The sequence below is a fragment of the Balaenoptera physalus genome (genome assembly GCF_965194825.1).
Source record: "Balaenoptera physalus genome assembly, chromosome: 2".
In the NCBI taxonomy this organism is placed as follows: Eukaryota; Metazoa; Chordata; class Mammalia; order Artiodactyla; family Balaenopteridae; genus Balaenoptera; species Balaenoptera physalus.
The window spans coordinates 33,203,738-33,229,902 of record NC_138883.1 but is presented as its reverse complement, the minus strand read 5'-3'; the positions used below and the strand labels follow the sequence as shown (position 1 = coordinate 33,229,902).

General features: G+C 40.2%; 1 protein-coding gene across 5 annotated transcripts in view; it reads right to left on the bottom strand.

Annotated features, from left to right (window-relative positions):
• DCAF5 (DDB1 and CUL4 associated factor 5) overlaps positions 1-26,165 on the bottom strand; it is a 107,265-nt gene that overhangs the window by 17,147 nt on the left and 63,953 nt on the right. For all 5 annotated transcript variants that reach the window (XM_082451586.1, XM_082451588.1, XM_082451589.1 and 2 more), the window contains exon 7: positions 9,211-9,277. In XM_082451586.1, the coding sequence (XP_082307712.1) occupies positions 9,211-9,277 (67 nt within the window). The remainder of the gene's footprint in view (positions 1-9,210; positions 9,278-26,165) is intronic.

The window sequence follows — 26,165 nt, the reverse complement described above, 5'->3', positions numbered from 1 at the left end:
TAGTTCCCCGACCAGGGATCGAACCCGGGCCCCTTGCATTGGGAGTGTGGAGTCTTAGCCACTGGACCACCAGGGAAGTACCCCCCGCCCCCCTTTTTGGCTTTACTTTCAAAATATATCTAGACTTCAACCCCTATTACCTTGGTTCAAGCCACCACCACAGCTCACCTATATGAGAGAATCCTACTAGTACTCCTCATTTCTACCCTTGGCAGCCCCACTCCCGCTATCTACCCTCAACTCAGTAGTCAGAGTGATGCTGTTAAAATAAGTCAGATCATGTCACTCCTCTGCTCAAAATTCTCTAATGGCTCCCCACGTCACTCTCAATAAGAGCCTACATGATTGGACACCCCTGTACCCCACTTACCTCTGTGACTAAGCCCTACTATTCTCCCCTCACGCACATTCTCAATTCAAAACCTTCATACTGGCTCTACCTGAAATGCGCTTATCCCAGATTTCTGCAAGGCTCTCTCACCACTTTGAGGTTTTGTTCAAATGTGACCTTCTCAATGAGGACTAGACTGAATATCCTACCTAAAATTACATTTCCCTGACTCTGTCCCCATACCACTTCCTAGCCCCCTTATTCTGCTCTACTTTTTCGTTTTCCAAAGCACTTCTAACCTTTTAAACATACTATATAATTTATTGTATCTATTGTTAATTGTCTGTGTCCCCTGCTAGAATGTAAGCTCCATGATGGCAGAGCTCTTTTGTTTTTCTGCTGTATCCTAAGCCTCTAGAACAGTGTCTACCTAGCACACGGTAAATTTTCAACAAGTATCTGATGAATGACTGAAAAGGTGTGAGTGTATTAGACTGTGGAATATAAGCATGCAGGAAAGAACCCAATCTCCATTAGTGGGCTTCACCATCCAACATGTGGATTATCCAAGTGTCTCTCTCCATCTTCCTGCTGTCAATTTTGTATGTTTCTTTTATAGTGTTTTGACTATAGTTAAGAGCAGAGAAATAAAGTAGCTAAGATCCTACTTATCCTTCACGGTCCTCTGAAATGCTAATTCCATGAAAACTTTACTGATCCCCAAAATCTCTTCAAGCCCTCCTTAGTTATCTTTTTTTATAGGCTTTGGAATCCATTTTTAAATTTAGTGTGCACATACACGCATACCCTTTTCTCATCCCTCTTAGATTGGAAGTTCTTGGAAGGCAAGAAAGTATTTATTTTTCAATCACCCATAGGATTGGCATAATGTTTTATCTAAGGATACTCAGTAAGTGAACAAATTAAAGTAAATCTCATTATTTCCTCTGGAACAAGGCTTGAAGCAGAAGGCTAAAGCTGTTATCTACTAAAATGAGGTTTGGTAAGTACCTGTCCAGGCAATTAATCTATTTCATTCCTGACTCCACTGGTAGAATTAATGAGGAGCCGTGAGGGGCAAGGGACTCTTTCTTTTCCTCACATATCTAAAAGAGTTGTCCAAACAACCTCTTCGTAATTCCAAAAGGCCCCAGTGAACACTCCCAGGGCTCCAAGTTTCAAACCATAAAGAGAAATACAATCAGGGTACTGACAATACAGAGAGAGCAGTGGCTGCCTCCTGGGGATCCTGTAACCACTTAAGAGTTAAGAAAAGCCAGATGGGGACAGCCAGTGTTGTCAGTAAAGCTCAAAGAGCTCCACAGACAGCAACGCTTAATTGTACAAAAAAAGTCAATTACACTAAGTTCTTCTTTCATCTGTACTTCACATGTGTTTGCAACCAACTACTTGTGGCCAATTAAAAACAGTTGTTCTTCCTATTACATGGGAGGAAAAAGCAGATGCCCAGGCCTAACTCACTGAGAGTAAACGCATGTCTAGAAAAAGGAGGAGAGACAGAGTAGGCACACATATGCAGGCCCATGGAAATGCATTTACAGCTGTTTCCAGCCGACTTCATCAGCCTAAGGGCAGTGGGGGGTGGCTGCAGAGACCTGGCAGCGAAGCTGCATGTTTTCCCCTCTATTCAGGGAAAAGTCTGTCGTATAACTTCCCCCCTCTTAAACTACCGATGAGTCAAGAGCAGCCTTCATGCAAGAAAAACTCAACTGACCATTCAGGAGGGCACCAGATGAGCACCATGGCTTGGTCTCTAAGGAGTTTTTCAGAGGAAAGTTAAAAGGGAGAACGCTTTTAAAATGAGCAATAGCAACATTTAGTAGCTACTGAGCACCCTCACAGTATCCCTAATAAAGCAGATATTACTACTGTTGTTATTGTTTGCATTGTTAATAGTCTTATGTTACAGATGAAGAAAGTTTGGCAAGATTAAACAATTTTTCCAAAGCCTCCAACTAAGAGACGAATGCATCAGGAATTTAAACCCAGGCCTACCAACTCTATTACATTATGCTTCTTTCCATAAATAGTAAGGTCTTAGTGTAGAGGCATATCTCAGGGGAAGCAACTCTATCAGTGAAAACCCTAAAGTCCTTTCCAACAAGAATCAGGGAAAAGGGAAGGAGAAGGCCATATGAATATTTTCCAGAGACACCAACCTCTACCAAATGTAAATCCATTACTTCTATTACCTAGGTTACTAGGGAGCAATGCTCTGGAAATTATGGATCTATGGGCATTGATCTTACACACAGCAATAACAATGTCTTACATTTGAAAGCACCTAGTTTTCAGAAAGCCTCCAAGGCTGTTAAATCATCCACGATATGAGGTGGTAGGGTGGGGGGTGGAGGTAGCAATTTTACAGAAGAAACTGAGACTCAAGACAACTGCTGTTATATAACCTGCCTAGAATCACTCAATCACTTGGTTACTGGAAGTACTGGACTTGAATCCAGGTATGATCTTAAGCCTAATGCTCCTTCCCATACACCATACTGGCTCTATACATAACGGCCAGCCTGTTTATTTTATCTTCAGAATTATCACATAGAAACAGATGCTCTTCCTACATACTTCATAGGTGTAAAACATATTCTGATGGGCTTTTTCTTTGCTACAGCAAAATCCCCAGTTCCTTCCTCTGATTTTTAAAGAGGTTTTGAGAAATGAGTTATTCTTTGACATCAACTAAAAAAAATTGATCCTAATCTTCCAGGTAGGAAGTTTTACAGTGGGTATTAGGTCTTACATCTTGAAATGATTTCCTCCGCCCACTAGGAAGCCCTATGTGAATTACTTAGCCAACTGGCTAATTCTGTGTTGTTTATATAATAAATAAACTTCATCTCTTTGGAGTTTGTGTAGCAAAAAAATTTCTCCAGTGATTGTCAGTCTTTCTGAACAGGAGAATCGAGAAGAAAAAGATGCTCTTGCTTTTGGCTCACACTGAGAAGCACACAGCAGGTATTCAATAAATGCAGACTGCGTGTCATCTGATTATGCCATTAAGGCATATAACAACAAGCCAGCTTCCTCCCATAGCCTGCCTCAGTATCTTACTTTCAACTGGCATGAACAGAGAGAGCGAGCTCAGCCTTATTCCAGATTTGTTTAAGTCAAAATGGCAGTAGATTAGATGAGGAATTTCCTGACAGACTTTTCGTTATCTAAGCATTCAAAGCTAGAACTCAAGGCCACATTTAGCCCTTTTATGTTATGCTTGGCTTGCTGAACCTTTCTAAATGTTTTTAAAAACTATGAATTGCCAACATTTATAAATAGAGAGCTTACATATAAGAACTTTCTAGTCACTGGAGTTGCCCTGGGGCAACAAGCACCCTATCATGGGGGGCAACCTAGCAGAGGGTTTAAGTTATTCTTAAATAAAAGTGTACTTTAATATATGTAAGTTATAACTAAAAAAAAAATTATTGTAGGGATATGTATGTGAACAGAAAATTCTACAGACCACTGATCTGGGCTAAATATGTGCAGTATGTGAATGCCTCTGCTGGGATATCATGTTTTCATTTTTATTCATTTAAGAACTTTTACTTCATCAATGTTTATTCACTAATTTTTTTTTTCTTTTTTCATCAAGGGGTATAAAAAGGATACAGAAAACAGCATAAAAAGTATAGCTTAATGAAGTTTTTTAAGGTGAACACCTGTATAACCAACACCCAGGTCTCAAGAAATGGAATTTTTCCTGGCCATTCAGAGGCCTCTACGTGCTTCATTCCTATTATAACCCCTTCCCTCCCCTAAAGAAATCATTATCCTGACTTGTACATTAATCACTTCCCTGCTTTTTAAAATAATTTTATTCATCCAAGTATGCATTCCTAAATACTTTATTTATTCTTGGGTCACGCCGTGCAGCTTGTGGGATCTTAGTTCCCTGACCAGGGATCGAACCTGGGCCTTCGGCAGTGAAAACTCGGGAGTCCTAACCACTGGACTGCCAGGGAATTCCCTTCTAAATACTTTAGTTTTGCCTGTTTTTTGTTTTAATATCTTTTGGGTTTCTAATACAATAGATTTTCTCCTGTCCATCCTTCCTTTTCTCATCAAAATGTAAATACTTGTTGAAGAACACAGATCATTTGACCTATAGTTTCCGACAGTCTGGACTTCATGGATTGTATCCTCACAACGTAGTATAGGACACTCCTCTGTCCTCTGTGCTACCTGCAAACTGAAAGCTGGATCCTGAGGTCTGATTAGATTCAGGGTTGTTTTATTTTGCAAGACCCTAGGCACCATCGTGTTTCTTCATCAGGAGACTCTTAATGTCTAGTTGCCTTTCTTTTTGTGATGTGAACAGCTGTAGATGCTCAATGTTTAGAGGCATTAATTCACTGAGGGCTGCTAAGTGATTATATTAAAATTCTATAATTTCTTTTTTCTAAAATGTCTTTTATTTTACCTATATTTTTGAAAGATATTTTCCCTGGATTCTAGGTTCCCTAGAATTCTAGGTTGGCAGGTTTTAATTCTTTAAGCACTTTAGAGATATCATTCTATTATATTCTGGCTTCCATAATTTGACCATCAATCTTATTGTTGCTTATTTACAGGTAATTTGTCCATTTTCTCAGACTGCTTTTGGGCTTTTTCTCATTATCTTTCATTTTCAATAGTTTGACATGATATGCCTAGGTGTGTTGTATTTATTCTGCTTGTGGTTACTGAGTTTCTTGAATCTGAGAATTGGCATATTTCATTTGTTCTGGAAACTTTCAGCCATTATCTCTTCATATATCGCTCTGCTTCACTTTCTCTCTCTTATTCTTCTGGGATTTCAATTTCATATATGTTAGATCACCTGTGTCCCACTTGTCTCTTACACTCTCTGTTTTGCTTTTTCCATTCTCCATTCTCATCGTCCTTCAGTTTGAATGTCTTTTACTGACCTGTCTTCTATTCACCAAGCCTGTCCTTTCAAGGTTAAAGAAATCCAAAAAATTCTTGGTTTCAGACATATTTTTCAGTTCTACATGATTTTTTTTTCTAGGCAGATTCCAATTCTCTGTTGAAATTCTCCATCTTTTTATCCATTTTGTCCATCCCTCATTTCTATTTTATCACATTTACAATATTTCAAGTTCCTGACTGTTTGACTTCAATATTTAGATAATATTGTGGGTTGGCTTCTTTTGATTACTGACCGCATTTTCATGTCTCATAATTTTTTACTGTATGCTGGACATTGAGGATAAAGAACCCTGGAGATTGCTATGGACTGAACTGTGTCTCTTGCAAATTCATATGTTGAAGCCCCAACCCCCAATGTGACTATTTGGAGAGAGGGGCTTTAAGGAGATAATTAAGGTTAAACAAAGTCATAAGGGAAGGACTCTAATCCAGGAAGACTGATGTCCTCATGAGAAGAGGAAGGGACGCCAGCGGTGTGTGTACACAGAGAAAAGGCCATGGGAGAACACAGTGAGGAGGCAGCCATCTGCAAGCCACAGGAGAGAGGCCTCAGGAGAAACCAAGCTTGTCAGAACCTTGATCTTGGACATCTAGCCTCCAGAACTGTGAGAAAATATGGTTCTGGTGTTTACAGTCTGTGGGATTTTGTTATGGGAGCCCTAGCAAACTAATACAGAGACGAAGGCCGTTTCCTCCATATGGCATTTACCCATTCCACTCTTGAGAAAAGAAGGGGCTGATCACCCTCAATCCAGTCAGAAGGAACCAGGTCAGCGCTGGGTTGAATAAGTCTACTTCTTCTTTTTTAAAAAATATTTATTTGAAAAAAAAAAAATTTGTTTATTTGGCTGCATTGGTTCTTAGCTGCGGCATGCGCGATCTTCGTTGCGGCATGCGGGATCTTTCATTGTGGCGCAAGGGCTTCTCTCTAGTTGTGGCACGGTGGCTCTTTAGTTGTGGTGCATGGGCTTAGTTGCCCCGCGGCATGTGGGATCTTAGTTCCCTGACCAGGGACTGAACCTGCGTCCCCTGCATTGGAAGGCGGATTCTCAACCGCTGGACCACCAGGGAAGTCCCAAGTCTACTTCTGGTTTCAAATGTCTCAAAGGCAAGACCTGTAGGGTGCCTGTTGCAGATCTCTTCCACTAATGGAAGTTTGTGTCCTACTTACGTACCAGGAGATTGTAGGATATTACACTTGGCCTTTCTGGCACAGCTCCATCCTCAAGTGTAGCCCTTTTGGGCTTTTGATGGAGAGCCTGTCAAACCTCTGTTCTCTGCTCTGAACATTCTGTTCTTTGGAGGTTTTAATCTTACCTCTTTATCATCCTTTCCCAAGTAGGTTCAAAAGGCCCTGTGGAGCAGGACTCTCCCACTAGGGGAACTTTGTCTCCTAAGCACTGTATACTGTGGGCATTTCATTCTGCTTTCCAGCTTAGCCCCCTAGCTCCTAGGGCAACCCCAGCACCCAGCAAATGTCCTATAGGGAAGACTGGTCATGTGTTTGAGGTTCCTCTAGAATCCAGCCTATCCTATCAACGCATGTGGCCATCGAAAACTCTGATTTCTTTTGACCCTGGTAGAGTCTGTCCATGGCAGCCCAAACTACAGCCTGGGCACAGATGCCCTCAGGAAAGAACACGGCCAGCACCTTCTGCTCAGTTAGGAAGGGCTCTTCCTTCTTCTGAACTTTAGTTCTCCTCACACACTTTGTAACCACAGCTCTCTGACATCTTTAAAAATATGGCTTTTGTAATTTGACTTTTGTACTTATTGCAATGGGAGCTACCTGCTGCATCCGACGTGGAATCTGACATCTAACAATTTATTTTTTAATAGAAATTTTACATCATTCCTTTTTCCTCCTTGAAATAATATTTCTACTTTACCTACCTCCTCCCAGATTTCAACCTAATATATTTTAATGAAAATCTATCATAGTTTCACCAATAAAAATATAATTACAAATTTAAAATTTTCTTTATTTACTGTGACTGTAAGGCTCTAAGTGTTAACATTTTTGTATTGGATTTGAGTTACCATTACAATACTTACTGGAACACAACTGATCAAAACAGATATACTTTTAATGTTTTATAAAAACCAATTATTATAAAAAGGAGAAATTTATTGTAAGTGCATAAGAAGATAAGGTAGAAGATGGTGGAGGGTTGGGTTATAGCCCTATGATTAAAGGATACTTCAGCTTTTTTGGCACCTTAGAGGTTTTTACATCTTAAGGGCAATGCACCATGCCAAGGTTCAAGTGGCCAGAAATTTCTGGAGTACTTCCGATTTTCTGGTGTTTTTTGTTTGTCTGCTTGTTTGTTTGTTTTTCTGTAAAGTGGGGGAAGGACAAAGGGAAAAGGGGAGGTGGGAAAAGACAATACATATGGAAATTGAGAATCTAGAAATGGATTCCTTTAAACCAGCTGTGCCTATACAATCCTTGGAAGGTCCAGGCACCGATTTCCCAGTTTTGATACTGGAATCCTAGATCAGCGATGAGGGTCCCTGCCAACCCAGAGATTGCATACCCATCTACATATAAAGACAGCCTAACAGTGGCCCGTACCCTAAGTCAGCACAGAAATCAGCAGGAGGTGAAAAAAATCTACAATACTACTGCTAATTCTTCCCCCTTCTCTCAATACAAACATGAAAAAGATTCCAGAGAACAGTCCTGGGGGAGGGGATGATCCACTTTCTGTTTTAAAAGCCACATTGACTTAATAATGAAAAGCTTTTCAAGATCAGGTAAAAGATACAATTAAGCCCAAAGATTATTTCTCAGCTAATCAATCTAGGACTTACGGGGGTGGGAGACTTAATACAGAACTATCTCTAGTGCTGGAACATCACTTTTTGTTCAGATAGACTGTTGCTGTCCCATCTGGTTGTGCTTCAAAGGTAAGATGCTTCACTCATGCTTTCCAAATTCCAGAAGGGGAAAAAGGCCTTTTGTAACTTGTTTAGTAACCAGACCACAGCAACAGGATAGTTTCCAAAAGTAAGCCTCAACAAGTTTTGAAAGGCAGATGTTAGGTAACAATATTGTTAATTCAGCAATAGGCAAGCCAACAACTTTCCTAAACTCTGAGCACTAGACACATTTTGTGTAATATAATCAGCACAGTCCTCTATTACTTTCCTGATGGCCACTTTCCAGTTTGATGCCATGTATTACCTGGAGCAGATGGCTGTATTGAGCTGTCCTGAGAACAAAAAATAGACATTTTTCTACCAGTAGGAAGCAACCAGTGTAACACTCATCTGAGCACGTGAAGACACTATTATCAAGAATGAAGAATGGTCTGTGCTGCCTGAAAGCTCAGATGGCCTAGATCCAAATTTATGGAAAGCAGCAGGCTCTTTTTCAGAATACATCTAGAGCAAAAGCAGAAATATTTCTTCCTAATTTCTCTCATGTCTGGGGTTAGCCAAACTCCAGGGAATACATCTGTCCATCAACAAAGAAAGTTTCCCTTTACCTAACATCACCAGGGAGGCTAAAAGAAAGGCAGAGGCCCTAACAACTGTTTGTAGAGTAATAAGCAGGAATGTGCACATGAATAATAAAGGAAAAGCATGTAAAAAGCAAGGTAATAATACTCCAAGTGTGAAACAGGAGAGAGGAAAATGGACATAAAGGAGATCTATGAAGTCTAAAGAAAAGTTCTTAGAAGGAAAAAAATCTGAGCATGATTATGTCAGATAAGGGTATGCATGAAGGTTATAGCTAAATCTGGCTTCTAATTTTTATTTCAAAATTTACTTTGGTCACTTTCCAAAAAATTTTTTGTATTAAAAGAGAAATATCTTCCTCTACTGCTACAGATCTGCCCTCTCAGGGCACAGCATGCAGGAGTTCAATAGAGCCAACGTTAGCAGCAGGTTCATACTTGGGATACACTCACCTGCTTCTGGATCTGCAGGAATTCTCCACATGTACAGGTTGAAGTCATCAGAGCCTGAAAGGATATACTGTTGGGACAAAAAAAAAAAATCTATTTATTACTTATGTATTGATTGATAATCTATCTACCTATCTATCTATACAGAAAAAGGTTTTTAAAAAATAAACAAGATAAATGTACATATATTCACTCGTAAGGCACCACACAGCAAACACTCTCTTAAAAGTATTTGCAAATCAAAAGGCTAATTGGCTAAAACTTGGCAACAACCAACCAACCTGATTTAAAAATGGGCAAAGGACTTGAACAGACATTTCTCCAAAGAAAATATACAAATGGTCAATAATGTGAAAAGATGCTTAACATCACTGATCATTATGGCAATGAAAATGAAAACCACAATGCGGTACCACTTCACACCCATTAGGATGGCGATTACCAAAAGCAAACAAACAGAAAACAAGTGTTGGTGAGGAGGTGGAGAAGTTGGCACCCACTGAGCATTGCTGGTTGGACTGCATAATGGTGCAGTCACTGTGGAACACAGTATGGAGGTTCTTCAAAAAGTTAAACATAGAACTACCATATAACCCAGAAATTCTACTCCTAGGTATATATCAAAGAATTGAAAGCAGGGACTAGAGATATCTGTACACCAATGTTCAGAGAAGAAGGCTCACAACAGCCAAACAACCTAAATGTCCATCAATGGATGAACAGATAAACAAAATGTGGTATATATCCATACAATGGAATACTATTTAGCATTAAAAAGGAAATTCTGACACATGCTACAACATGGGTAAAACTTGAAGACATTATGCTAAGTGAAATAAGCCATATACAAAAAGACAAATGTTACATGATTCAACTTACATGAGGAACCAAGAGTAGTCAAATTCATAGAGACAGAAAGCAGAATGGTAGTTGCTAAGGACTGGAGGGAAGGGAGAAATGGGCAGCTACTGTTCAACGAGTATAGAGTTTCACTTTGGGAAGAAGAAAAAGTTCTGGAGATGGACAGTTGTGATAGTTACACAACAATGTGAATGTACTTAATGCCACGAAGCTGTACACTTTAAAATGGTTTTAGTGGTAAGTTTAATGTTATGTATATTTTACCACAATTTTTCAAAAAAAATTCTTTTGAATTTTTGAATTTTATTTTATTTTTTTATACAGCAGGTTCTTATTATTCATTTTATACATATTAGTGTATATATGTCAATCCCAGTCTCCCAATTCACCACACCACCACCCTCGCCCCAGCCCGCCACTTTCTCCCCTTGGTGTCCATACGTTTGTTCTCTACATCTGTGTCTCAATTTCTGCCCTGCAAACCGGTTCAACTGTATCATTTTTCCAGGTTCCACATATGTGTTAATATACGATATTTGTTTTTCTCTTTCTGACTTACTTCACTCTGTATGACAGTCTCTAGATCCATCCACATCTCTACAAATGACCCAATTTCCTTCCTTTTTATGGCTGAGTAATATTCCACTGTATATATGTACCACAACTTCTTTATCCATTGGTCTGTTGATGGGCATTTAGGTTGCTTCCATGACCTGGCTACTGTAAATAGTGCTGCAATGAACACTGGGGTGTATGTGTCTTTTTGAATTATGGGTTTCTCTGGGTATATGCCCAGTAGTGGGATTGCTAGGTCATATGGTAATTCTATTTTTAGTTTTTTAAGGAACCTCCATACTGTTCTCCATAGTGGCTGTAATAATTTACATTCCTACCAACAGTGGAAGACAGTTCCCTTTTCTCCACACCCTCTCCAGCATTTGTTGTTTGTAGTATTTCTGATGATACCCATTCGAACTGGTGTGAGGTGATACCTCATTGTAGTTTTGATCTCCATTTCTCTAATAATTAGTGATGTTGAACAGCTTTTCATGTGCTTCTTGGCCATCTGTATGTCTTCTTTGGAGAAATGTCTATTTAGGTCTTCTGCCCATTTTTCGATTGGGTTGTTTGTTTTTCGAATATTGAGCTGCATATATATTTTGGAGATTAATCCTTTGTCCATTGATTCTTTTGCAAATATTTTCTCCCATTCTGAGGGTAGTCTTTTCGTCTTGTTTGTACTTTCCTTTGCTGTGCAAAAGCTTTGAAGTTTCATTAGGTCCCATTTGTTTATTTTTGTTTTTATTTCCATTACTCTAGGAGGTGGGTCAAAAAAGACCTTGCTGTGATTTAGCTCAAAGAGTGTTCTTCCTATGTTTTCCTCTTAGAGTCTTATAGTGTCCAGTCTTATATTTAGGTCTCTAATCCATTTTGAGCTTATTTTTGTGTATGGTGTTAGAGAGTGTTCTAATTTCATTCTTTTACATGTAGCTGTCCAGTTTTCCCAGCACCACTTATTGAAGAGACTGTCTTTTCTCCAGTGTATATCCTTGCCTCCTCTGTGATAGATTAGTTGACCACAGGTGCGTGGGTTTATCTCTGTGCTTTCTATCCTGTTCCATTGATCTATATTTCTGTTTTTGTGCCAGTACCATATTGTCTTGATTACTGTAGCTTTGTAGTATAGTCTGAAGTCAGGGAGTCTGATTCCTCCAGCTCTGTTGTTTTCCCTCAAGATTGCTTTGGCCATTCGGGGTCTTTTGTGTCTCCATACAAATTTTAAGATTTTTTGTTCTAGTTCTGTAAAAAATGCCATTGGTAATTAGACAGGGATTGCACTGAATCTGTAGGTTGCTATGGGTAGTATAGTCATTTTCACAATATTGATTCTTCCAATCCAGGAACATGGCATATTTCCCCATCTGTTTGTATCATCTTTAATTTCTTTCATCAGTGTCTTACAGTTTTCTGCATACAGGTCTTTTGTCTCCCTAGGTAGGTTTATTCCTAGGTATTTTATTCTTTTTGTTGCAATGGTAAATGGGAGTGTTTCCTTAATTTCTCTTTCAGATTTTTCATCATTAGTGTATAGGAATGCAAGAGATTTGTGCATTAATTTTGTATCCTGCTACTTTACCAAATTCATTGATTAGCTCTAGTAGTTTTCTGGTGGCATCTTTAGGATTCTCTATGTATAGTACCACATCATCTGCCAACACTGACAGTTTTACCTCCTCTTTTCCAATTTGTATTCCTTTTATTTCTTTTTCTTCTCTGATTGCCGTGGCTAGGACTTCCAAAACTATGCTGAATAATAGTGGTGAGAGTGGACATCCTTGTCTTGTTCCTGATCTTAGAGGAAATGCTTTCAGTTTTTCACCATTGAGAATGATGTTTGCTGCAAGTTTGTCATATATGGCCTTTATTATGTTGAGGGAGGTTCCCTCTATGCCCACTTTCTGGAGAGTTTTTATCATAACTGGGTGTTGAATTTTGTCAAATGCTTTTTCTGCATCTATTGAGATGATCATATGGTTTTCCTTCTTCAATTTGTTAATATGGTGTATCACTTTGGTTGATTTGCATATGTTGAAGAATCCTTGCATCCCTGGGATAAATAAATCCCACTTGATCATAGTGTATGATCCTTTTAATGTGTTGTTGGATTCTGTTTGCTGAGGATTGTTGCGTCTATATTCATCAGTGATATTGGTCTGTAATTATCTTTTTCTGTAGTATCTTTGTCTGGTTTTGGTATCAGGGTGATGGTGGCCTCACAGAATGAGTTTGGGAGTGTTCCTTCCTCTGCAATGTTTTGGAAGAGTTTGAGAAGGATGGGTGTCAGCTCTTCTCTAAATGCTTGACAGAATTCACCTGTGAAGCCATCTGGTCCTGGACTTTTGTTTGTTGGAAGATTTTTAATCACAGTTTCAATTTCATTACTTGTGATTGATCTGTTCGTATTTTCTATTTCTTCCTGGTTCAGTCTTGGAAGGTTATACCTTTCTAAGAATTTGTCCATTTCTTCCAGATTGTCCATTTTATTGGCATAGAGTTGCTTGCAGTAGTCTCTTAGGATGCTTTGTATTTCTGCGGTGTCTGTTGTAACTTCTCCTTTTTCATTTCTAATTTTATTGATTTGAGTACTCTCCCTCTTTTTCTTGATGAGTCTGGCTAATGGTTTATCAATTTTGTTTATCTTCTCAAAGAACCAGCTTTTAGTTTTATTGATCTTTGCTACTGTTTTCTTTGTTTCTATTTCATTTATTTCTGCTCTGATCTTTATGATTTCTTTCCTTCTACTAACTTTGGGTTTTGTTTGTTCTTCTTTCTCTAGTTCCTTTAGGTGTAAGGTTAGATTGTTTGAGATTTTTCTTGTTTCTTGAGGCTTGTATTGCTATAAACTTCCCTCTTAGAACTGCTTTCGCTGCATCCCATAGGTTTTGGATCATCTTGTTTTCATTGTCATTTGTCTCTAGGTATTTTTTGATTTCCTCTTTGATTTCTTCAGTGATCTCTTGGTTATTTAGTAACGTGTTGTTTAGCCTCCATGTGTTTGTGTTTTGTACATTATTTTTCCCTGTAATTGATTTCTAATCTCATAGCGTTGTGGTCAGAAAAAATGCTTGATATGATTTCAATTTTGTTAAATTTACTGAGGCTTGATTTGTGACCCAAGATGTGACCTATCCTGGAGAATGTTCCGTGCGTGCTTGAGAAGAAATGTAATCTGCTGTTTATGGATGGAATGTGCTATAAATATCAATTAAATCTATCTGGTCTATTGTATCATTTAAAGCTTGTGTTTCCTTATTAATTTTCTGTTTGCATGATCTGTCCATTGGTTTAAGTAAGGTGTTAAAGTCCCCCACTATTATTGTGTTACTGTCAATTTCCTCTTTTACAGCTGTTAGCAGTTGCCTTATGTATTGAGGTACTCCTGTGTTGGATACATACAGATTTATAATTGTTATATCTTCTTCTTGGATTGATCCCTTGATCATTATGTAGTGTCCTTCCTTGTCTCTTGTAACAGTCTTTATTTTAAAGTCTGTTTTATCTGATATGAGTATTGCTACTCCAGCTTTCTTTTCATTTCCATTTGCATGGAATATCTTTTTCCATCTCCTCACTTTCAGTCTATATGTGTTCCTAGGTCTGAAGTGGGTCTCTTGTGGATAGCATATATATGGGTCTTGTTTTTGTATCCATTCAGCGAGCCTGTCTTTTGGTTGGAGCATTTAATCCATTCACGTTTAAGGTAATTATCGATATTATGTTCCTATTACCATTTTCTTAATTGTTATGGGTTGGTTTTTGCAGGTCCTTTTCTTCTCTTGTGTTTCCCACTTAGAGAAGTTCCTTTAGCATTTGTTGTAGAGCTGGTTTGGTGGTGCTGGATTCTCTTAGCTTTTGCTTGCCTGTGAAGCTTTTGATTTCTCCATTGAATCTGAATGAGATCCTTGCTGGGTAGAGTAATCTTGGTTGTAGGTTCTTCCCTTTCATCAGCTTAAATATGCCATGCCACTCCCTTCTGGGTTGTAGAGTTTCTGCTGAGAAATCAGCTGTTAACCTTATGGGAGTTCCCTTGTATGTTATTTGTCGTTTTTCCCTTATTGCTTTCAATAATTTTTCTTTGTCTTTAACTTTTGCCAATTTGATTACTATGTGTCTCGGCGTGTTTCTCCTTGGGTTTACCCTGCCTGGGACTCTCTGCGCTTCCTGGACTTGGGTGGCTATTTCCTTTCCTATGTTAGGGAAGTTTTCTACTATAATCTCTTCAAATATTTTCTCGGGTCCTTTCTCTCTATCTTCTCCTTCTGGGACCCCTATAATGCGAATGTTGTTGCGTTTAATGTTGTCCCAGAGGTCTCTTAGGCTGTCTTCATTTCTTTTCATTCTTTTTTCTTTATTCTGTTTCGCAGCAGTGAATTCCACCATTCTGTCTTCCAGGTCACTTATCCGTTCTTCTGCCTCAGTTATTCTGCTATTGATTCCTTCTAGTGTAGTTTTCATTTCAGTTATTGCATTGTTCATCTCTGTTTGTTTGTTCTTTAATTCTTCTAGGTGTTTGTTGTTTAATTCTTCTAGGTCTTTGTTAATCATTTCTTGCATCTTCTCGATCTTTGCCTCCATTCTTATTCCGAGGTCCTGGATCATCTTCACTATCATTATTCTGAATTCTTTTTCTGGAGGGTTGCCTATCTCCACTTCATTTAATTGTTTTTCTGGGGTTTTATCTTGTTTCTTCATCTGGTACATAGTCCTCTGCCTTTTCATCTTGTCTGTCTTTCTGTGGATGTGGTTTTTGTTCCACAGGCTGCAGGACTGTAGTTCTTCTTGCTTCTGCTCTCTGCCCTGTGGTGGATGAGGCTATCTAAGAGGCTTGTGCAGGTTTCCTGATGGGAGGGACTGGTGGTGGGTAGAGCTGGCTGTTGCTCTGGTGGACAGAGCTCAGTAAAACTTTAATCCGCTTGTCTGCTGATGGGTGGGGCTGGGTTCCCTCCCTGTTGGTTGTTTGGCCCGAGGCGACCCAACACTGAAGCCTACCTGGGCTCTTTGGTGGGGCTAATGGCGAACTCTGGGAGGGCTCACGCCAAGGAGTACTTCCCAGAACTTCTGCTGCCAGTGTCCCTGTCCTCACAATGAGACACAGCCACACCCTGCCTCTGCAGGAGACCCTCCAACACTAGCAGGCAGGTCTGGTTCAGTCTCCTACGGGGTCACTGCTCCTTCCCCTGGGTCCCGATGCGCACACTACTTTGTGTGTGCCCTCCAAGAGTGGAGTCTCTGTTTCCCCCAGTCCTGTCGAAGTCCTGCAATCAAATCCCCCTAGCCTTCAAAGTCTGATTGTCTAGAAATTCCTCCTCCTGTTGCCGGACCCCCAGGTTGGGAAGCCTGACGTGGGGCTTAGAACCTTCACTCCAGTGGGTGGACTTCTGTGGTATAAGTGTTCTCCAGTTTGTGAGTCACCCACCCGCAGTTATGGGATTTGATTTTATTGTGATTGCGCCCCTCCTACCGTCTCATTGTGGCTTCTCCTTTGTCCTTGGATGTGGGGTATCTTTTCTGGTGAGTTTCAGTGTCTTCCGGTTGATGACTGTTCAGCAGTTAGTTGTGATTCTGTTGTTCTCGCAAGAGGGAGTGAGAGCACGTCCTTCTACTCTGCCATCTTGAACCAATCTCTCAAAAATTTTTTTTAAATTTAGGAGCTTCCCAGAGATCTTTTATGCAAGCCCAAGCACCCTGAACTTCCCTGTTGTCATCTACATCTTTGAGCAGGAAGCCACTGCCAACCCAGCTATGAGTTAATGCCAGAGACATAAGCAATCCCCTTTTATGAGGCAGCTTCAAACTGTCTGATCTCAGAAAGAGAGGACACTAAGCCAGATCTATTTTAATTAGGACTCATAAGAGCACTGTCTAATAGCAACCAGTGAGCAATTCTGAGACTTCATTTATTTCCAAAGATTAACAAAAGTGCTTTGCTTTAAGTTTAGGTCAGCATTACTTCCTGCCGTTTGGTCCCATCTGCTTATTCCCCTAGAAAAATAAAGGCCTACAGTTTTCTAAAGAAAATTTCTGACTTAAAAATGACACTGCGAACATCCAAAAAGTGTAAGTCCAACATATACACAACCTCATGCCTAATGAATACATTACTAAATACTTCGCAATCATTAAAAATCAATTTACCAGTCTTCAAAACACTAGTAATAACATGAGAAAGGAGGGAAAGAAACTCATGTTCAAAGATGAAGAAAATGCTATCCACAGGGGCTAGGTGATTTGGCTCAGGGCACAGTTGAAAAAGAAGTGGGTTCAGTTTCCTCATCTGGTTGCTCGTTGCTATGGTCTGAATGTTTGTGTCCCCCCAAATTCACATGTTCAAATCCTAATGCCCAATGTGATATTAGGAGGTGGGGCCTTTGGGAGGTGATTGGGCCTTAAGGGTGGAGCCCTCATAAATGGGATTAGCACTCCTGTAAAAGAGACCCAGCAGAGCTCCCTAGGCCCTTCCACCATGTGAGGAAACAGTGAGAAGTCAGCAGGCTGCAACCAGGAAGACGGCCTTCACCAGAACCCAATCAGGTTGGCACCCTGATCTTGGACTTCCAGCCTCCACAACGTGAGAAAGAAATTACTGACATTATAAGCCACCCAGTCCATGGTATTTTGTTGTGGCAGCCATAACAGACTAAGATACCCTCTGAGGCTCATTTAGTTCTAAGATTCTATGATTACTCTGTGAAGGAATGATGGAAGCCAGATCAGAGCTGAAAGTCCCTAAACTGCTGGCTCACGGTTGCTTGACGAGTCACTACATAAGTATGTTGAAAATAAGGAAACTCAAAGTCTAATTATGTTACACTTCAACTTAAAAGTTTCCTCAACAACAGAAACCAAAGACCTCAGGATTTTAAAAATGGGCAAAGTACTTGAACAGACATTTTCCAACAAAGAAATGTATAATGGCCATATACAAATGGCCAACAAGCACACAAAAAGATGCTCAACATCACTAATCATTAGGGAAATTAATATCAAAACTACAAGGAGATACCACCTCACACTCATTAGGATGGTTACTATCAAAAAAACGGAAAATAGTTCCTCAAAAAATTAAAAGTAAAGTCACTATATGATTCATCAATTCCACCTCTGGGTATATAGCTAAAAGAACTGAATGCAGGATCTCTTAGAGATATTTATATAACAATGTTCATAGCAGCTTTATTCACAACAGCCAAAGAGGGAAGCAACCCAAGTGTCCATCAAGAGATGAATGTATAAACAAAACGTGGTGCATACACATGATGGAATATTATTCAGATTTTAAAAGGAAGGAAATTCTGACACAAGCTACAACATGGATGAATCTTGAACATTATGAGAAGTGAAATAAGCCAGTTACAAAAAGACAAATACTGTATGATTCCACTTATGAGGTTCCTAGAGTAAGTGAGTAGTCAAATTCATAAAGACAAAGTGGAATGGTGGTTACCAAGAGCTGGGGGCAGGGGAGGGAGGGGAGTTAGTGTTTAATGGGTACAGAGTTTCAGTTTTGCAAGATGAAAAACTTTTGGAGATAGATGCTCCTGATGGTTACACAACAATGTTAATGTACTTATCACTACAATATACTTAAATATTTTTCCCTTAAAAATAGAAGAAAAAAAGAAAAGATGAACCCTCATTGTCTTGACTTAGGGTCCATCCAGTAACTCCCTGCAGTTTATGACACTATCTTGTTTGAAGTTACGAAGTTGGAATTCAGGAGCCCAAAGGCTTTTCTCTCACAGCCTGTTTGGCAAAACTACCTACTATCAATAGTTAGGGGGAAAAATTCATTAATCACACACGAACCGAGCACTTACGTGCCAGGCACTCTGGTGTTTACAAAGATATATAAGGTAGTACCTGGGTTCTCAAGGAGCTTAAACCAAGTAGAAAATATACATGTAGGTACACAGCTACCCTGCCATGAAGTCGAGATCACTAGGTGCCATTATGAGAAATAAGGTGCCTGCTGATTCACAAAAGTCAAGGCAAGACAGATTTGAGCCCTGAGCCACCCATAGGTAAAGATGTGGTAGAAAAAGGCAAAGGAAAGAGGAAAGATAAAGCTATGGTGCTCATGTAGTCTACTGTTTTAACAGAAACAGGAAGCACGGGTAACTCACTCCTTCATAGCCTGCTCATGTCCCTCAGGCCTTACTGCTTAGTGTACCTGACCTCCAACTGCCAGTATCCATATCTCTTTGCCGAAGGGCTTCTCGAAAGCTCAGGAGGCTGCAGGGTACTCTAGGGAATGAACACTCCCTGAGAGCAGGCTCCAGCAATGACTCATATCCCAGCTGCCTAGATCCCAGGTAGACTAACCCTGAAGTGTGTGTTCTATACCCTTTCCCCTCGGAATCAAACTCCAATTGCCCACAGTTGTAGTTGGCTCACTGAATCATCCTTCTTTTCCCTATCTCACTTTTCCACTCCTCTGATATTTACTGCATTTCCAAATAAATTACTTGCACCTGAAACCTGAACCCAAATTAAGACACATGGGGGAGGGAACACAAAAGAACTGTCACTAATAATTTATATATAAAACATATTTATTACTCAACAGCTCCTCATTTCATGCTCTGTGTTTAAAAGAGGCTATAAAACTTCATATAGAGAATTCCTGTTACCCTGTGCACACCCCTCCCCAATATCTTCCCCAGACTAAACAAATGAAAAATAAATATTAAAAAAGAGCGAACCAAGGCTGGGCTTATCAGAGGTTTTACTATTTCATTGCAAAGGATCAGTGCTTTCCCATTTGCTCAACTATTCACCAGGGAAAGCCATGAAAAGGTAAAAGGGGACTCCCAGACAGAAAGCTGACGCACAAGGCTGCCTTAGAAGGAAGAAAACTCCCACAGAGTTGAGGCCTCTTGGATTTAGTATGACAGCTCCAGAAATAGGTGGAAAATGAGTACAATGTACAGGCTTCCTTTCAGGGACAAGGGCAACTCCTGACCCCTTTCTTCCTCTTGCAGCCACCACAAGGGAACAGCTCAGGATAATTTCCAAGGAGGGGGTCTCGACCCACTGCCGGCTAGTCAGACTGTTTAACTGTTCACACACACCGGAATCACAAAACTGCCCTGAGGAATTCATTTATGGCATTTCTTGGTTGTCTGCTGGGCCCCTTCCAACATTAAAAGTTGGCTGCCTAGGATACCGCTGAGAGAGTGAAATAAAAATGAGTTCATCCGTTTATTCATTAAACAAGTATTTACTGAATGTCTACTATGTCTACAGTGTTGGGCACTGTCCCAGGGAAAGGACTGATCAAAAAGACCCTGTCCCTACCTTCATGTGACTTACATTTCATTGGGTGGGGAGAGGAAAAGAATTTTATGCATATATAATGTGAGTGAAGAGTAAGTAGGGGAAAAAAAGTTAAAAAGAATATATGTATGTAATGTGTCCAGTGGTGGTGTTACAGAGAAAAATTAAACAGCAGGTTAGGGCATGGAGGGAGTGCTGGGGGTGGTTAGTTTCATTTTATACAGGGTAGTCACAGAAGGCCTCTCTGATAATATGGCATTTTGAGCATAGCCCTGAAGGAAATGAGGGAGCAAGTTATATGGCTATCTGGGAGAAGAACAGAAGAATATTCTAGGAGAAGGGACAGAGCTCTGGGCTATTTTAAAATACAAGGTAGGGGCGGTCCATTGGTTAAGACTCCGTGCTTCCACTGCAGGGGGCACGGGTTTGATCCCTGGTTGGGGAACTGAGGATCCTGCGTGCGCGTGGCAGCAGCAAACGAATACCACCACCGACAAAAAGACCCCAAGGCAGCCAAAGGAGCGCTTTCTCTTTTCTTTTTTCTTTTCCCTCCCTCCATCCCTCCCTTCCTCTCTTTCCTTCTTCCTTTATTTATCTCTCTTTCTTTCTCTCCCTCCTCCCCTCCCTTCCCTTTCTTTCTTTTTAAACCTTTGCAGAAATAAACATCATTTCAAGTGGACTGAGTCCAGAGATACATTTAACATCATCAGAGCAGCTTCAAAGATTCCTCTCCTCCCAGGTTGAAGGAGGCTGAAGCCTCTGACTGAGGGGTGAGTGACAAATTAAAAACTCACTTCAGGGGGCTTCCCTGGCGGTGCAGTGGTTAAGAATCCGCCTGCCAATGCAGGGGACAAGGGTTCGAGCCCTGGTCCGGGAAGATCCCACATGCCGCAAAGCAACGAAGCCCATGCGCCACAACTACTGAGCCTGCGCTCTAGAGCCCACAAGCCACGACTACTGAAGCCGGCGTGCCTAGAGCCCATGCTCCTCAACAAGAGAAGCCATCACAATGAGAAGCCCGTGCACCACAACGAAGAGTAGCCCCCCCTCGCGCAACCAGAGAAAGCCCACGCGCAGCAACGAAGACCCAATGCAGCCAAAAGTAAAATATAAATAAAATAACTTTAAAAAAAACCAACTCACTTCACATGAGTGTTTCACCTTGTATCCTAACAGAGATAGATAGGGCAGGGCTCCGAATGAGAAAGAATGTTTTAGGGAGTCCATTATCTAGGCAATAGAAGCCCCACTTCCCCAAATGCTTTGAGGTATGGGGGATAGGACGAGGTAGGAGACCCACAGCCTACTTCAGATCAGAGAGTGGAAGACATACTTAATTTTAACTTGGCTTTGTGGGTAAGATGGGTGATACCAATGCAAAAATGAGCGTAAGCTGTTGTGTGGATCCACACTGTCCACAATCCTTCCCAGCTGGCCACAGAGGTTAAAGGCTGGCTACACCCTAACCCCATCTCTCGCTGTTCATTCATTCCGTAGCCCAAGAGGGCAGCCTGTTTACTGATCTTGATGCAGCCCAGTCATCTTAAGTAGAGCTAACCTGCGGCCAGTGCATTTTATCTAATCCACTGTCAGTATGGAGATATTAACTTGTTCAAGCACAGGGACAGAGCAACAACTGCTTCTCTTAATAGATTTCAAGGAACCACCATCATCAACAACAACCAAAAAGAAAAAAAACCATATTAGCACCCTGTCACTATCTCATTTGCCCACATGTCCTCTGTCAATCTATTAACCTTTAGAGAAAACAGTCACTCACATAATACTCCCTACTCTGGTAGACTGCTATAATGCCCAGTGTCCCCTCCAAGAACTCCTGAAACCAAAAAAATGCCTCCCACTTCTCACCCACCCAAAATCCACGTTAAAAAGAGGAAAAAGTTCTAGCATGCAGGAGGAACAGGCCATCTACTGATATACTCCAAAATAACCCAGAATATGTCTTAGGTTCTTTGCTAACAGAGAAATCTCTTTCTGATCAATTTCTCCACTCCACTTCTCTAAGTAAAATATATGTATATGATACGTGTGTGTAAGTGTAACGTGTGTGTATGTGTGTGTGCACAGCAGTTAATATTCCCCAATATCTGCTGATGGAGAAAGAGACATATCAATCAGCTATTATTCACTGAGTACCGATCAATTTACACAGTTCTCTCCAAGGTTCCTCCCATAGTAATTGATTAATTATTCTCCAGTAAATGGCACGCCTGTCTAATTAACTGTATTGAATAGGATAGAAAAACCAGATGGCTCTCTAGCCTGGATCAGCAACAGCAGAGAAACTGCTATTTAACATTTAAATCAAACACAGCTCTCATTTCTCCCTGACCTTTGTCAGAAGGGGAAAAAAAATGATTGAACCATTTTGTGATGTGCTCTCTATAAGATTATTTTCAGTAAAAGGTCTGCCAATTGGTATATAATATACATTTGATCATATCACTTATACCCAGAGCCTGTCACAAATACTATCCAAAGCAAACAGGAAAATTTTTCTTTGGAAATGGCCAAAGCCATAGGTTTATTTGATTTTATTTGTGGTAAGAGAAAATACAATTCCATTGGCTACCAATAAAAGCACACAAATATGCATACCCATAAGATTAACACTATTTTTTGCACGTGAAGTTACATGATTTTTGCTTCTTTGGATCATTTGCCATTTTAGCTCCACTAGGCTCCTGGATTCTTTGGTTTATTAAAATAAATAACTTTAATGGGTTCTGAGTAGGAAAAATTCTATTAATAATAATAAAAAAGTTCCATAAAGACAGCCAATAACTGTTGAATAATCAGTAGGGAAGAAATAAAAAAAAATGCTCTAAATCTCTAACAGCTGCTTGTAACAAAGTAGGCTGCATTACTTAAAGATGAATCTCTGTTTGGCAAAACTCTTTTGGAAACCTGGGCAAGATGAGGGGTCATCAACCAAACGGCCTTCAACAATCAATTTCTCCTCTGTGGGCCTTAGTTTTTATACTTGGGGACTGGGAAGTGGGGAGATGGTATCACTCATTTCAGTCTGCAAATGTGTATTTATATTCTTTATTCAAGCAAAGGTCTCCAGTCTTTCAGAGGAAGGAATATTATTTCCCTTTTCCCTTTTTTTAAGATACCCAAAAAAGAGGTAAAGCTACTTAAACTCTACAAGGAGAATGGGGCAGGTAGAGCAGGTTATACTCTGTTCCCATCATTAATATCTACCAGGGATTTCCTAGTGGAGCCCAAACTCCTAGTCAGGAACTATATATTAAAGGAGCACTGCCATGTTGTATCACCAGATCACATCAATCCCATTTGTTCCTAAGAGGAAATCAGGTCACCTAGTGGTCCTTTTCAGCTTAACAATTAAAAACCAGACTATATCTAGCAGGTCTGCATATACTCCAAAACCTTGTAAGCTTTCTAAGTTCTACATCAGTAAATGAACTAAAAGACGGTTTAATCCTTGAGTAAAATCTTAATCCAGGATTGCTAATACCTGAAGCCCCTAGTTTTCAGGAATTCCATAAACTCCTTAATATTACATGCAAAACGATGTGCATATGTACATTTTTCTGAAATGGTGTTCAAAGCTTTTAGACTTTCAAAGAGGTTCAGGAGTCAAAAAGATTTACAAATAGCTGATTTAATAAACAAGTTATCTTCATGCTACCTTCTCTTTATAAAGTAAAGAGTCTCCTAAAATATTCACCTAAAAAATACATACAACAAGGAATTCCTCTGCCATAACATTCTGTGTTCAGCTCTTCCTCATCAGCCCATGGAAGAGGCTATCGCCACTTGATCTGAAAACACAGGTGGCAGCAGGCCTACGAGGAAGAGGGTACAATCATAGGCAATGGACTGAGTCTAGTCCTGGTTCAGCTACTGATTAGATTTGCAGTTTCAAACTACTCTAGACCTTAGTTTCACATGGGGATGAAACCTGTTCAACTATACCCAAAGGTTCCTGGGAGGATTAGTATGACATGAAAGTGCTTTAGAAGCTAAAGGGCAAAAAATATATGATATAAAAGAAAGGCAAGGAGAAGAAGAAAAAGTTAGCTTAAAGACACAAAGCAAGTCAAAGGATAGAATCTGAGAGTTGAATCTCCCCTATTAAAAGTGTACCTTTATTTCAGGAGAACATATGGCATGCCAGGCCCCCACGTGAGCTTAATCAGGGCTGTATGGAGTTATTAGAAAAAAAAAAAAAGCGGAGTTATAACTTTCTAGGTTCCTTTACTGGCCTGTAGTGCACTTCCTGGCAAATTCCTACACCTCTATTATACCCGTATAATGTCAACACAGAAAGGTTGAGTGGTGACGTAATGTCTGAGGCCAAGCCATGTATTCAAGGCCGTTTTGTTGGATTCACAGGGTACAAGTCAGCTCTTTTTTCCAGGGGATGAGATATGATGATGTAATTATCATGATTTTAGGGGTCTGCCATCTGTCAAGTTCAAAAGAAAGACCTCTGTAAGTGATCCCAATGTTCAGACACTCCAGGGCTCAGCCCTTTCAAGAAAACTTTATTATTCTTTCTCCTTCCTTCCCTATCCCACTTTCGGCAAGATGTAGGGATTACCAGGCCAGGTGTTAGATGAGACTAACGAAAGAGAAGACTTAAATTACCACACTGTCCATTTCCAGGCCACACAAACCAGTTAGCCTGAAAGACTTATTTCCCAGAAGCCTGAGGTGCTCTGCTGGACTCTCGCAATCTAGGGCAAGAGCCGTTTAAGGAATTGTGAAAGAAAGGGAACAAAAGCTGGGTGCTGTCTTACAAGGGTGTGCCAGAAAAGCTAGCAGGTGGAAAATTGGCCTTCTTTTTTAACCCTGTTAAGAGATTGGCTCACTAAGTATACAGAGGGGAGTGTGAAGCTTGGGAGACAGAATGTACCTAGTCAGGCTTCAGGGAGAAAATGAAAAACAAAAAAATCCAAGTATGATAGAAAAGCAAGGAGGAGAACCTTTGGGTTCAGGCAGCCTCCAGAGGAAGGAATGCTGTTTGCTGTTTTACTAAAAGATTCCTCATTATATTGCAAGATTAGAAGGTGGGCTGCCTTTAAAAAAAAAAAAGTTAAGGCTTTATTTGGGGCTAATTGTTCCTGTTGATGCCCAACCAATCTGATGTCACTCATGTCACCTTATCTGATGATAGAAGTTATCGAACTTGAATAAGATTATACTAGCAATAAACAAACCATGTATTTTTAGCCAAAAGTGGGGATGACAGAGTGTATATACAGGGGTTTGAATGAAAATCTCAAAGAGGGTACGAACTGGCAGTCACGTGAATGTGTCTACCACAGCATCTGGCACACAGTAGATGCTCAGTAAATATCTGCTTTCTTATTTTATAAGATGGAGGGGATGAAAAGGCATGAAGTTAGGAAAGGTTCAGTAGGAAACAGGAAAAAGGAATGTGTCTCCACTCACCTATGAATTAGTGACAGACCATGAAACTAAACATGACAGAAAAACATCCTGCTGAAGCACAGAGGTTTGAAACTGGTGGCTCTAGAAAAGAATAGGTGTTATGGTACACAGGTTTGTTTAATTCATACAATGAAGTATGAATTTGCTGCAATACTTAAAAATCAGGAAACTTCACGTAACAAATCTCTACTTCTGGCTTCCCTTGAAAAAACCAAAGGCCCTCCTGGCAACAATGGGCTGAAGCTGAGTCAAAGCTTCATTTATATGGCATTCACTTAGATTTAGGATGGGGTGGGCTCTCCAGCTGGCCACGGTCCCCACTACTCACTGTTGTTTACTTCTAGCCAAACTCACTCATTTTTGCTGCTTGCCTTGCTTAAGACATTACGTTGTGACCTTTTGTATAGTGAAAAGGAGTCTCTACTGAGAGCTCAAAAATCTGGGTTCCAGTCCTACTCAAACTTGTACATGTCTTAACTTGTACACCTACCCTCTCTAAGCCTGTTTTCTCATCTGTAAAAGGAGGGATTGTACAAAATGATCTCTAATAGCTCTATAATTAGAATTGATCTACAATGGTGGCAATGAGCATGGGGAAGACACAAAGTAGGCTCAGCCGGTTTTATGCTTTATTCTGATCTTGAAATGTTAGTTTCATTTTGGGGCTAATGAATTACCTAGTGAACCTAGGACAGTCTTATAAGAAGTACAGGCTCTCTGGCATAATGGTTTGATTTGTGTGGACTGAGTAATACTGTAATTAAAAGCCAGAAGACTGTCTCAGATAGATAGGTCGCTTACTGCCTTTCTTG